The 13,443-nt window shown below is 52.4% G+C and overlaps 1 protein-coding gene across 1 annotated transcript; it reads left to right on the forward strand.

The window, feature by feature from the left end:
• The first annotated feature begins 5,437 nt into the window (after positions 1-5,437).
• On the forward strand, positions 5,438-12,777 carry LTO1 (LTO1 maturation factor of ABCE1). The gene is made up of 5 exons (XM_043451459.1): positions 5,438-5,632; positions 6,970-7,075; positions 8,142-8,212; positions 10,929-11,046; positions 11,305-12,777. The coding sequence occupies exons 1-5, from the start codon at positions 5,583-5,585 to the stop codon at positions 11,371-11,373; spliced, it is 414 nt and encodes a 137-aa protein (XP_043307394.1). The 5' UTR covers positions 5,438-5,582; the 3' UTR covers positions 11,374-12,777.
• Positions 12,778-13,443: the final 666 nt, after the last annotated feature.

A 13,443-nucleotide genomic window follows, 5' to 3' on the forward strand; every position in this document is an offset into this window, starting at 1 on the left:
AGTGTCATGGAGCTTGGGTTTAGTTGCCCCGTGGCATGTGGGATCTTAGTTCCTCAACCAGGGATCGAACCCATGTCCCCTGCATTAACCACTGGCCCACCAGGGAATTCCCCAAACCATTTTTATTTCCATTCAATTAGATGGAGAAATTTCAGTTCCTGAGATAAATACAAGCAATCATCACAGCGTTTTCTCAGAAACTAATTTAACAAGGAGAGAGATCAATTCCGATTTTTCCTGCTTGCTTTTTATGGGTTCAGTTGCTAACTCAGACACCAAATTTGAAATTTAGCTAAAATTTTTGCAATAAATTATATTTGAACTTAAAACTTAGCCTTTTTCTACATTTAAGGCCCTAGCTTTAAAGTCTGGTCCTTGTTAGAAAAGGAGGCAATTTGTGAAAATAATATTAAAAAGCCAAAATAATGTAATCAAACTCTTGGATTTCAATGTTAAGACAATCTGTGTTCAAAACAATATTTTAGGAACACAACCAGAGAAATAAATGCAGTGGTTGGGGGGAATCCCTGTAAAGCTTTAATTTTCCGACTAACAATTTGAGTCAGTAATGTTGACTTTTGTAACACATACAATCTTTCAAAGCTTTTGCACACGTCTTTAAAGCTTGAAATTAATTCGTGCTCCTCTGTACAAGTCTTTACACCCATGAGTTTTGCCGTATGGCTGTGTGAGTGCTCAGTCGTGTCCGACTCTTTGTGGCTCCATGGACTGTAGCCCACCAGGCTCCTCTGTCCATGGACGTTTCCAGGCAAGCATACTGGAGTGGGTTGCCATTTCCTCCTCCAGGGGATCTTCCCAATACAGTACAATTGGTCTCTTTTTTTTCTCATCACATATCAGTTTCCCTCTGCCAAAAAACAGAGCTTTTACTTTCTTTCAGCAGATAACGGTTTATGCTCATGACGTGTATTTTATGTATGTAATAATAAGAGAACAGTTCCTTTACTTGGGACATGTTTGCAATACAACATGAAGTGTTTGGTGGGGGTGGATGTAAAGTTGTACATATATGAAGATTATTTTTCTGTGGAAATTCAAAGGGGAAAATGCGACAAAATTAGCAAAAATGAATTGGTGACCATAGTGGATTTGTTTGCTTGCGTGTTTTGCCCTTTTTCTTATATCCCAAACGTTTTGTGATTTCATTTGTTTATGAAAAATGGACAAAAAAGCTAACAAAGAGAAGATAACAAAATAATACATAGTCTACTTCACTTCATCTTCACAAATATATTTTTCTTGGCCTTTTTATTTAAGTAACTCATGTTCACTGTATGAACATGGAATATTCAGAAAAAAATATAAAAGAGGAAATTTAAAATTACTGTAATTCCAAAATCTAGATATAATCACTGTTAACATTTGGGTGTTCTTACTTTAGTTTTTTAAAAGCATAATTATTTAATGTCATTGGAATCAGAGTATATGTAAAGTTTTTTCTTTATTTTTTACCCTTTGTTTCTATTTTTTTTTTTATTTTGTATTTTTTATTTAAGTATCATTGATTTGCCATATCATGTTTTAGGTGTACTAGATTTTTTTCCTCTTTTTCTTTAAACATCAGGAGCCTTCTCTGTGACATTACTCTTATTTGATATATTATTTTTGGTGGGCGCTTAAGTCTTCACTGCGAATATCCTACCATATATGTACCATCATCCTCACTTTGTCATCACTTCCGGCTTTTGTAGCTCATGCTATAATACTTCATTGGACATCATTGTACAGAAAATTTTCACTTTTCTCCGTTTATTTCCTTGAGCTGAAGTCCTAGAAAGGAAATTCCTAGGTAGAAGGGTAAAAAACATTTAAAATGTCCTTCTTATCTTTTTGAACTGCTAGACCAAAAGGTAGCTTTAGCTTAGGCATCTGTGGGCACTGACAGTATTTTCCTTCTAAAAATGGTGATTTTTTTTTTCCATTTTGAAAAGGTAAAAAATGAGGCTTGTTCTTTTGATCCACATTTTTTTTTTTAACTACTAGTAAGTCTGTCTTTGCTATACTTTTGTTTGCCAGCAAACTGTATTTTTTTTTTTTTCTGTGAATTGTATATTCAAGTCCTTGGGCCATGCTTTTCCTTGTTAAGATGCATTAATTTCTTATCCATTTTAAGAGATTCCTCATAAACCAGAAACATTATTCCTTTAGTTATAATATTTATGACCAATACATTCCCAGATTATCTTTGGTTTTTAATTTTGTTCATTACCACGTTTGCACATGCGTGTGTGTTCAGTTGTTTCAGTCGTGTCCAATTCTTTACGACCCCGTGGACTGTAGCCCACCGGGCTCCTCTGTCCCTGGGATTCTCCAGACAAGAATACTAGAATGCTTGCCATGCCCTTCTCCAGGGGATCTTCCCCACCCAGTGATCAAACCCATGTCTCCTGCGCCTTCTGCGTGGGCAGGTAGATTCCTCACCTCTGAGCCACCTGGGAAGTCCTATTACCACGCTTGGACTTGCATAAATTTGCATTGATTTTCCCTTTGTGATTTCCCCCGTGGCTTTTCAAGTGTTGAAAACGAGTCTCCATACTTATCTGAATGTTCCACCTAAATTTTTAAATGTCTTGCTTTTTTCTTTAAAAAAAAAGTCTTTAATTCATTTAGAACTATTTTGATGAATGGTATGAGATATAAAGGCTTTCCAGATGACATAGTGGTAAAGAAGCCACCTGCCAACACAGAAGACGCAGGAGGCACAAGAGATACCAGTTTGATCCCTGGGTTGGGAAGATTCTCTGGAGAAGGAAATGGCAACCCATTCCAATAGCTTTGCTTGGGAAATTCATGGACAGAGGAGCCTAGCGGGCTACAGTCTATGGAGTCACAAAGAGTCAGACAGGGCTGAATGACTGAGTACATGAGATATAAATGGAACTTGACTTTTCCCAGACAACAAGTTTTCCCATTTTAGTGATTGATGAATATCCCTTTCCCCCATTAATTCGTGGTGCTTTTCATCCTGTGGGAAGGTTTTCTGTTTCCTGAGTCCCCTTCCAGGCCATTCCACCCCTATTTCATTCACCTGTCTATTCTTGAACAAACATGCTACAATATTTTTATGGATACTGTTGCTGAGTCACTAAGCTGTGCCTGACTCTGTGCAACCCTATGGACTGCAGCCCTCCAGGCCCCTCTGTCCATGGGACTGATTTCCCAGGCAAGGATCCTGAAGTGGGTTGCCGTTTCCTTCTCCAGGGGACCCTCCTGGCTCAGGGACAGAACCCATGTCTCCTGCATTGGCAGGTGGGTTCTTTACCACTGAGCCACCTGGGAAGCCATATTTTTATGGAGACTTTCTTTTTTCACATCGGGTACAGCAAGTCCCCAATATCATTCTCTCTTTCAAAAGCATCTTAGTTATTCTTATCAACTTATTCATCCAGATGAAATTTATTTATTTATTATTTTAATTTTTTATTGCTTTGGCTGCACTGGGTCTTTGTTGTGGCTCAAGGGTTTAGTTGCTCCATGCCATATGGGATCTTAGTTCCCTGACCAGGGATTGAACCTGCATCCTCTGCATTGGAAGGTGGATTCTTAACCACTGGACCACCAGGGAAGTTCCCAGATAGAATTTAGAGTTTGACACACTTCCCCCAGATCATGTGGAAACTGGGGTTGCATTTCTTCCTGTCTTGGGTGGCGGGGTAGTTATCCTTGCATAGGTTCTGCTCAGATCTTATTTCTAAGAAACTTATTGTGACCATGATAAAGTGGATTTCCTGAATATCCCTGCTCAGACCACGACTAATTATTGTTAGAATAACAAAAAGCAAGTGATTTTTTTTTGGCGATTCAACTGCATAGCTACTTACTGAACTGTATTATGAATTCTGAGAGGGTCTTATATGCTTATTTTGGAATTTCTAGATGGACCGCCATACCTACATATAATGACACTTTGTTGTCTTTTTTCCCCAAAGATAGTTAAGACTTCATTTCATTGCTCCATTTTATTGCACTGATTAGGTCTACTAGATATGTTCAAAGCATTCTTGTTTTACTCCTGATTTTAATGGTAAAGCTTTTGGTAATTTATATCTATGTTCCACTGTGGCTGATAGTTTGACATACCTTTAAAAAATTGTGTCCAGGAAGTACCTGCCATGGAAATGACAAATGGGAGGACTAACACTATAAGCTATTTTTTTTTTTTAAAGGGGGGTGCCTTCAGCTGGAGAGAGGGCTCTGGGGGTTGTTAATCACAAATCATTTTGTGCTGATTCTTGACTCTCTGCCTGAATTATGAATAGCTCTACTTTTACTTGTAGCTCAGCTTGTAAAGAATCCGCTTGCAATGTGGGAGACCTGGGTTCGATTCCTGGGTTGGGAAGATCCCCTGGAAAAGGAACGGCTACCCAATCCAGTATTCTGGCCTGGAGAACTCATAGTCCATGGGGTTGCAAACAGTCGGACATGACTGAGCCACTTTCACTCACTACTTTTACTGGGGTTTCCCTGGTGGCTCAGATGGTCAAGAAACTGCCTGCAATGCAGGAGACCTAGGTTCGATCCCTGGATTGGGATGATTTCCCTGGAGAAGGGAATACCAACCTACTCCCAATATTCTTGCCTAGAGAATTCCATAGACAGAGGAGCCTGGCAGTCTATGGTCCATGGGGTGGCAAAGAATCAAACACGACTGAGCGACCAACACTTTCATTTTCTTTCTGCTTTTGCTTTAAAAACAACCGCAAGAATAAAAACACAAACACTTTTATTTCTAGTTTTCAAAGAACTCTAAAGTTTTTAAAACCGATGCCAACAGTTATTCATTGAGTGTTAAGAGGACCTAGGCTGTTCCTTTCACCTGCTGCTGTTTCAGATTCCCCGGGGGTCTGGTCAGCGCTGCGTTGTTTCTCGAACAAACAAAAGCCCAAAGGCCCTGGAATACCGTTATCGTGGATTCAGTGGCCTTTTAGGCGGGGGTCTCAAGTCTGACTTGGTCCTGGAGGGTGGCCCTTGACTGTGGATCGGGGTCGGCAGGGGACCGGGCCACTTTTCTCTGGGTACTGTCTCCATTCCACGAATTGCCTTTATTGGAACTTTTTCCCTCCAAACCCCACGGGCCCAGAGCCTGTGAGCCAGAGTTCCGGGACGGGTTTGGTTCTTTGATAAATTTTCCAAGTTTCTTTCCCTGGTCCTTTCTGAGCCGCTGTTGGCAGTTCGGTGGCCTCTGCCTGGTTTTGGGAAAGTGAGATCACGGGTAAGCCCGGCGTAGACAGGTGGATGCTCCAGGCGGGGACCGATTGACCAGTTCGCGGCCCGAGCCGGGAGGCGGGGCAAGGGGCCTCGGGGCGGGGCCGCGTCCCGGCCTAGCCCCACCCAGTGCCGCCGCCGCCGCCGCCGCCGCGCACGCGCCCTGGGCCCGCGCCGGCGCGTGCTGAGCCCTTCGGCGTGCCGTCGTTACCCGGCCTGCCCCGCGCAGCCGTCCCCGGAAGTGAACTCGGCGTCGCGAGTGGCCGGGGTTTCCGCGCCACGCTGTGGCCTCGCGTGTCCGCGGCTCCATCGCGGGGCGGCGGAGCTCGACGGGCGGGGGCTGGTCGGCGGCCGCCATGGCCGGGGAGCAGGACATGTTAGACGCTGTCGTGATGGCAGATGAGAGGTGGGTGGGTCGGGGCCCCCCACCCTGGCGTGTTGGCTGTCAGCCTTGGGGTGCGGCCCTGGGGGAGCGCATTGGGGCCGCAGAGGCGGCCGGCGCGGGATGGCCCAGGATGCTGTTACTTTACTCGTCGGCTTCTCGGGCGAGCGCCAGGCACCCAGCTGCTCCTCCGGACCCGCCTCCCTCCTCCGGGGCTGCCCCCATGCATCTGCTCGGCCTGCTGACTGCCTCCCTCCAGGGACGCCCTGTCCTCGGGTGGGGCGGACCTCTGCCATCTAGGCGCTGCCCACCTCTTTCTTGTTCCTCAATGGTGGGACAGACGGCCGCATTCACGGACAGGCTCATTAAGGTGTCAGGCGTCATCCTTTTCCTTCCTGAGCCCCTGGGCAGCGCCTAGGGGCTATGACAAGGAGCGGGGCTCTTGGCTGCTTTGATGGCTGTCTTCCAGTGCCCGGCCTGCTTGAGACATCGATAGACGACCGTGAGAAAGAGGGAGCAGTAAGCGATCAGTCGCTGACAGTTCATTTGGAACTTGCTGTGAGCTGCATGCTGAACTAAACCTTGTACCCCCCGTTATCTATTTTATCCCTACTTGTGAACTAGATCCCGTCTTTGAGATGGGGAGGCAAGGTCACTCCCAGGGCGGGAGCCAGGATAAGTGGGAGTGACACACTTGGCCTCACCGGGGGCTCCAGCCTGCCCCTTTCACTTTGGTGGCCCGTGGGTTGTGCTGGTGACAGTTCCACTGCCGGCCCCTGTAAGTCAGAGCCTTTATTCTCCCGCAGTCTCTGCAGTCATGGTACGCTTTGCAGTGCCCTGATGGCACTTCTCCCTGCTTGGCTCCTGAGGTGTGATGGAAAGCCTGGTGCAGACAACAGTTTCCCTTGTCTGTCTGTTTTGAAGCACTTGCCCAAACAGTCTAGCTTACAGACTTACGGAACTGAGGTTGCTGACTAAGTCACTGGGGAGATTTCAAAAAGCAGATTCCTGAGCTTTACTGAATATGAGGGGCGAGGCTCCTGCATTTGTATCTTTGGGATTTTCCTGTGTGTTTCCAGTATTCTGCCCAGTTTGGGAATCCCTGATTCAGCCCAGCTTCCTCATTGTAGAAGAGCTGAATTTGGCTTCAAGACGTACAGCAGCTTCAGAAGCAGAGGCTTCAGGAGGGAGCTGACACCGGACCTAGGTTTTATGGCTCAGGCTCTCTTGTTTTCCGGTGATACTAGGTCTTGTCTTGCGGTCTGGGTCTAGGTCTGGGTCGTGTGGAGGAGAAGAGTTTTTCCAGGAAGAATCCTCTTTCTCCTGTGTATTTACTCAGCCTTGCTGCTTCTCCGTCACAGGTTTCACAGGGAAGGGTACCGGGAAGGCTATGAAGAAGGAAGCAGCCTGGGTATGATCGAAGGGAGACAGCATGGCACGCTCCATGGAGCTAAAGTCGGATCTGAAGTGAGTGGGACCCCCGCCCCACACCCCCCGCCACTTAGCAAGGAGTCCTGTTCTTTTACTGTTGACAGTTTACCTTGATGGTCGGTATGATCAAGCCACAGTTTCAGGCCTCTTAAAATGGCAGTAGGCTAGATAGAACATTGATGGGTTCATATTCCTAGGACAGAGCCTGCAGAGCATGTGGCTGTGTGATGATGACGCAGTCGGGTGGGCTGGAGGAAAAACCAGCCGCTCGTCACCTCGGTGGGTGTCAGTCCTGCAGAGAGCGCCCCGTGTTGTGTGACAGTGTGCCATTGGTATTTACGTTGGAATTCCGTAAAATCCTGATTTTCCTTTTCTCCTGCCTTTTGTCCTGGATAGGCCCTCACTTACAAGTAACTGGCCGTAAACAGCGAAGTCTGAGGCCATCGGAACTGTGTTAGGCATCTGCGGCTTCAAAACAAATCAGCACAAGCCACGTGGCCTTAAGACAACCAGTGTTGCTCATCCAACAGAGGTCCTGGGGTCCGTGGTCCAGGAGCAGCCGAGCCAGCTGGTTCTGGCTCAGGGCCCCTTGATGCTGGAGCTAAGAGTCAGCCAGGGCTGCCAGCCACTCGAAGGCTTGCCTGGGGCCAGAAGAGGTGCTTCTCAGACGGCCCGCTCCCTCGGCTGTCTTCAGCACGTGGCCGTCTGCATAGGGCCGCCCGAGTATCCTCCTGACCCTGTGTGGGTGGCCCAGGTGGGCAGGGCAGAGCTGACGTTGCCTGTTAACACCTAAATCCAGAGGTCACATGCTGCCTCCTCCTCTGCGTTCTGCTCATCACGGCCACCCGATACAGTCGGGAGACCACGCAGGCATGAGTACCAGCGGAGCGGGGAGGTGGGGCCCAGCAGGCCACCTTGGAGGCCGTCTGTCCCGCTGATGACTTGACCTCTGACTTCCAGTTCCTGCTCCAGGACAGTATGAGAAGCAGCGCCCCTGTGCCCCCTCCTGCCCTCCGCCACCTTAGTTTTGAGAGCCTGATAATTAGATCAAATACAGCGCTCGGTTATTCATCACACTCTTCAATGTCTCGTCAATTCACAGATCGGGTGCTACCGAGGCTTCGCGTTGGCTTGGAGAGGCCTCCTGCACGGTTGTGCCACTGAGAGAGACAGGTAGAGCTGAGCCTGCTTCCTTCTTCAGCGTCGGGGCCGGACTTGCGGCTCCGTGGTGCACCCTGATCGCGGGTGGTTAGAGTCCCCGTCTCCTCGTCTGTAACACGGAGAAGATAATCGGGCTGAAGTAACCTCACGAGATTGTTACGAGGTTTACAGGAAATAGTACCTAGAAGGTGCTGGGCCTGTTTTGGGTGTTGGATGAACACCTACTGTTTTCCCAAGAGTCCTCTGATCTTCCCCCGCCTTTTCCCTGGAGGCCTTCAAGCACTTGGTGACGTTCAGTGGCCCTGCCAGTCAAGGCGGGTTGGAAACGACTTCATTGTCTCGTTTCCTTTGAGCTTCTGATAAACAGAGCACAGTAGTCTGGGTGTGATCCAGGCTGAGAAATGGTGACTCCGTCGTCACCGGGACTTTTAATGTAGCCAGAAGGTCTAACGAGATGACCCGGTCCATGTGTTTTGCCGTATCAGCCTGGAAGCACTAAGGAGCCGTTAGCTGTCCTCTGTAGCGTTTGTAGCCTTCTGAACATTTTCTTACGGGGTGCCTCTTCCCGAACCCCCGGGACCGTGTCCCCCGCTGCGGTCTTCACTCTTCACCCTTCCGTGCAAGGCTGTCCCGCTGCTCAGGGGAGTGGACGTGGGGCTTCGGTGGCTGCTCTGCGTCATTCGGATGCCCGGTGGCTTTGCCTGGCCGGGGAGAGGCTCCAGGAGCGTGAGTGACAGAGCGCAGAAGCTGGCATTCCCCCGTCCATGTGACTTGTCATTTGGAATGTTTTGAATTTCTAGAACTTGTGCCACTGCCATATTCACGTGTCGGAGCAGGGATGCTTGAGACAGAGTCTGGGTGATCCTGGGGTCACTGCTGTCTGAGCTGTCCCATCACTGAGCCAGTGGGAGCTGACCAGACTCGTCCGTCACGCAGGGCCACCTCGAGGGGGTTTTCCTCTAAAGACCCAGCGGGCCGGCGGAGTAGCCAGTGATCTGGTTGGGACGGTGGGTGGAAGCCCTGGGGGCGGTCAGGGCTGAAGGTGCCTCTGCACTCCCGGTCCTGAAGGTGGGCGGGACGCGCCTGGAATGGAATTCCCCAGTAGCGCCCCCCTCCCTGCGCTGGTGTCTGCGGCTCACGGAGGGCGTGAAGGTTCCTGTATCTGGGGGTTGCCAACTCACACCCGGGGCAGGGGTCCCCCTGTCCTAGAGCCGTGCCCCCAGGCTCCATCAGAAGAGGGTTGTGTCAGGACTGGTGGGAGCCCCACTGCCCCCGCCCCACCAGCAGAGCCTAAACACGTTTATCTTAGAGGAGTGATTTTTGGATTTTCTGAGTCTCTACAGTTTTAAAAAAAAACAATAGAAGGCGGACAGAGGTCCTTCCGCTGCTTTATGTTCCAAGTAATGATGTTAAAAGAGAAACGCCTGCCCTGGGTGTCCTCACTCGGTGAAGCCGGGGACTCTTCACCCCGGAGAAGGTGGTGGGAGCCTGTCTCAGCCTGCAGGATGGGGTATCCAGCGGGTGACCCTGGCTCTCTGACCCTCCCCGAGATGCCCCTGCCCTCCCGCGGGCCGGTGGAGCCCCGTTTTCCTTACTGGAGCCCTGAGTGGGCCACACCCCCGGGGCGCGCACCAGCCTTGACCGTGCCCCGGGCTGAGTGCGTCTGGCGCAGCTGCGGTAACTGGCCATCGGACGGGGCTGCTCGCGGACTTGAGAGTGGGCGGTGGTCCCCACGTGTGGGCACGCACAGCCGTCCCCACGTGAGGGCACCTGCTTTCCGTCTACTGGCGACTGAGTGCCTCGGCGCTTTCCTTCGCTTGCCGTGATGCTACGTGGTTGTGTTTTCCCCGAGAGGCAGCTGTCGTGATTCTGTAAACTGGTTTAAGAGCAGCAAACGTGAGCGGTCCTGGTCGCTTTGAAGGGCTGTCGCTTCATCCCAAGGAAGAGTCCTTCGCGATTCCCTGGGAACAGATACTAGTATGCTCCTGACGCCCGGGGATCGGAGGTGGGCAGGGTCGCTTGCCCGTGACCCAGAAGGGCGCCTGCCCTCCCCAGTGGGAGCCCCGGCCTCCAGGGTGTGGTGGAGACTGACCGTTACTCAGCGCTGTTCTGCGACAGGTCCTGGGCTTTCTCTGGATTACTGATCCTCCTGAGCCTGGGAGGTGGCCGTCAGGGCCCCATTTTACAGATGAGGATGCCAAGGCCCAGAGCTGTGAAGTCCCTGAGTTCCTTAGGGCAATCCTGCTCAAGGCTGAGCCCCTTGTCTTTCTGGGGAAGAGGGCTGAACTCAGATAGCAGACACTGTGGACGGAGCAGGCTTGGTGTTCACCTGCTGTTAACCTCCCTGAGGCCCTGAGTGTGAAGGTTCCAGATCCGAGAAACCCCCCAGATGGGAACAGGTGTGGCCATGCCCCGCGCTCTTTCCTTCTGGTCCTGTGCTCCGGGGTCAGGCCTGGGGACCGGTGGTCTCGGTGCTCGTTGCTTCGGCCCCTGGTCCAGGCCGCAGCTGGCCCGGTGAGGGCGGTTCTCACTTGATGTCGGGTGCAGGGGTGGGCGGGCGCCCGTTGCCAGGCGAGAGAAGGTTGTTCAGTGACGACTGAGTTAGCCGCCAGCTTCCGAACCCCGGCGTGCTCAGCACCACTGCCTTAAGGAGCGCTCCTGGCGCCTGGCTGCATAGGCCGAGCCTGCCGTGCCGGGGACTGAAGGTCTTTCTTTCTGTGTCTTACAGCAAAAAGATGAAGGTCTTAGAGGCATTGATTGGGATGATTCAGAAGTTCCCTTACGATGACCCTACTTACGATAGACTTCACGAAGACTTAGACAGAATTAGAGGGAAGTTTAAGCAGGTTTGTGTCCCATGTGTTTCTGGTTGATCGGGGTGCCTGTCTTAGACGTGGCTAGGTGCCCTGGGGGCCCCCTTTGCTAACAGTTTTGGGGCCACCCGTGCCGTGTCTTTGGTCCATAGAGCAAGTCCTCGTGTACCTCGATGTGAGGAAACCGGGTCCATCTGGGGAGCAGGCGCGAGGACCCCGTGGAGGGTGGTGGCCTAGAGAGAGGAGTCTGCACTCATCTAAAAAGCCACCTTTTTCCTCTTGCGTTTCCAGTTTTGTTCATTACTGAACGTTCAGCCCGACTTTAAAGTCAGCACGGAAGGTTCTGGACTTTCATTCTGAGGACGACAGATGAACAAAGACAGGACATCAAGGAGCAGATGTTCGTGTGTTGAGTGTTGAAAAATGTGATTAAAGGCATTCAGTGAGGAGGATTCATCGTTCTGCAGGGTCGGTTCCAGTCTGGCCGGTGAAAGGGCCCCGTTCCCCAAGGTCCCCCTGTGTGGCCTCCGTCACCCACCCTCCAGGGGCCCCTCCACACAAGCCCATCCCTGGTTGGGTCCTGTCTGCCCCGCAGTCTGGGCGCGGCCCTGGCAGAGCCCTCGAAGGCTGCTCGTCTCCGCTCCAGGGTCCAGGCCGCCAGCTCATGGGTCCCCGCCACCTGGCAGGCCTGGCTGGATGCAGACCTGGCTCTGGATGGAAGAGACACCCCTGTTACTCCCCGGGCTTGGTCAGTGCTCAGAGGGGCCGTTTTTTAAAAACGAGGAGACAGGGTTGGCCCGGCAGGAGTGACGGGTACTGTGGCGTGTACTGAGCCTCGAGATGCGCCAGCGCTTTGTGACCTGCTCCTGGTGTTTTATTTCACCCCTTCGGGAGCCCACGAGGCGGGCGTTACGAATGGTTTATAGAGGAACCCGAGGCCTGAGAGACCGCCCCGTCCAAGGGCTGGGACTCCGGCCCTGGCGCTCACCAGTCTCCTGGTGCCCGGCCCGGGACACACGCCCGCACCCACAGGCCCGGGTCCCCGCCCGCAGTCCGCGCTGTGCTCATCGCCTCCTGTGCCCTGGACGTGGGCATCCGGCTGAGAGGAGGAGAGGCCGGCCGCGTCCCTGGGGAGCCGGGACACCTCCGTGGACGCGGGCATCCGGCGGAGAGGAGGAGAGGCCGGCCCTGTCCCCGGAGAGCCGGGACACCTCCATGGACGCGGGCATCCGGCGGAGAGGAGGAGAGGCCGGCCCTGTCCCCAGAAGCAGGGACGTGCCCTTCCACGTCCCTGGGTGCGGGGAGGTACCCTGCTGTTAAGAACGGTCTCGGGGGAAGATCTGAAGGTCGCCGCTCTGCCTACAGACACCTTGGGGTCGCTGTGAGTCCGTTCTAGCTTTTACAATCCTCCCAGAGCATTTGGGTGCACTCTGCTCCTCTGGCAGCTGCTGAGGGTCCCTGCGGGGCCTGGACATTCAGCTGGCTGGGCACCGAGGGAGGCATGTCTTCTCGAGGCTGGTGGACACACTGCGGCTCTGCCCGGGTCGCTGTCCGCGCGTCTGGCCGTGTGCTCCTGGCCTGCAGCCCCTTCTTAGCTCTGGGTGGGCCGGGCCTCAGCCCGCCGTTGTCACAGAGACCGCCAGCTCATCTCCGTCCAGCGGGGTGGAGGGCTCTGTTGTGTTCCTGGGCGGAATTTTGTGTTTCCTTGGATAATGTATTATTTTTATAATTAGAGAAAAATAAACAGCATATTTTAAAGCCAAAGGCTGGCTGGGACCTTTCTGATATGACTTTTCGTGAATTCGTTCCTTCTTCCGTGGTACTTGGCGGGGAGGAACCAGGGTCGCATGGGGCAGCCCCCTCTTGCGTTTGTGTCTGGCTTTAATTAACCACGTGGAGGCAGCTTCCGTGGGAGGGCGGTCTTGCTGCCGCCAGCCCCCAGCCCCTCGCACGCATCCCCGCTGCCCCCTTGCCCTCCCGCCCCGTCTCGGCCTCTCCGTGGCCCCGTGTCAGGCAGACCCGCAGCAGCCCATTCCTCTCCCCCATCCCAAGGGGCTTAGCTGCCTTGTCGCTGTCTTCAGGGCCCCTGGACCCTGTGCTCACCCTGTGGCTGCCCAGCTCTTTCCTCGAGAGCTGATACCCCGTGGCCGGGAACCCTCGGTCACCGGAGAGATGTCCTGGATTGCACAAACAGTCCCCGCCCCATTGCTCGCACTCTGACCCCACAATGCCGCCTCCAGCCACGGGGTCCAGAAAGCTTGCTCTTCTGGGTGATGAGATGGTGGAGGATGCTGGGGGGCTTTGGGGGAAGGTCACCTCACTCTTGAGGAGACGGGCTCTCTTTTGGAAGTTGTCCCTTGGGGATGTGATAACAGAATTTTGACAGGCAGGTCCTGATAGGGCCACCCCTGTGCCTGGCAGGGCTGAGCC

The sequence above is a fragment of the Cervus canadensis genome, chromosome 29, assembly GCF_019320065.1.
Source record: "Cervus canadensis isolate Bull #8, Minnesota chromosome 29, ASM1932006v1, whole genome shotgun sequence".
In the NCBI taxonomy this organism is placed as follows: domain Eukaryota; kingdom Metazoa; phylum Chordata; class Mammalia; order Artiodactyla; family Cervidae; genus Cervus; species Cervus canadensis.

Bases quoted from the DNA above. Each gene is read 5' to 3' on its own strand.
- LTO1 (XM_043451459.1), top strand. From the start codon at position 5,583: ATGGCCGGGGAGCAGGACATGTTAGACGCTGTCGTGATGGCAGATGAG. The intron at 5,633-6,969 runs GTGGGTGGGTCG...TCTCCGTCACAG, and splicing joins GTCGTGATGGCAGATGAGAG to GTTTCACAGGGAAGGGTACC. The intron at 8,213-10,928 runs GTAGAGCTGAGC...TGTGTCTTACAG, and splicing joins TGTGCCACTGAGAGAGACAG to CAAAAAGATGAAGGTCTTAG.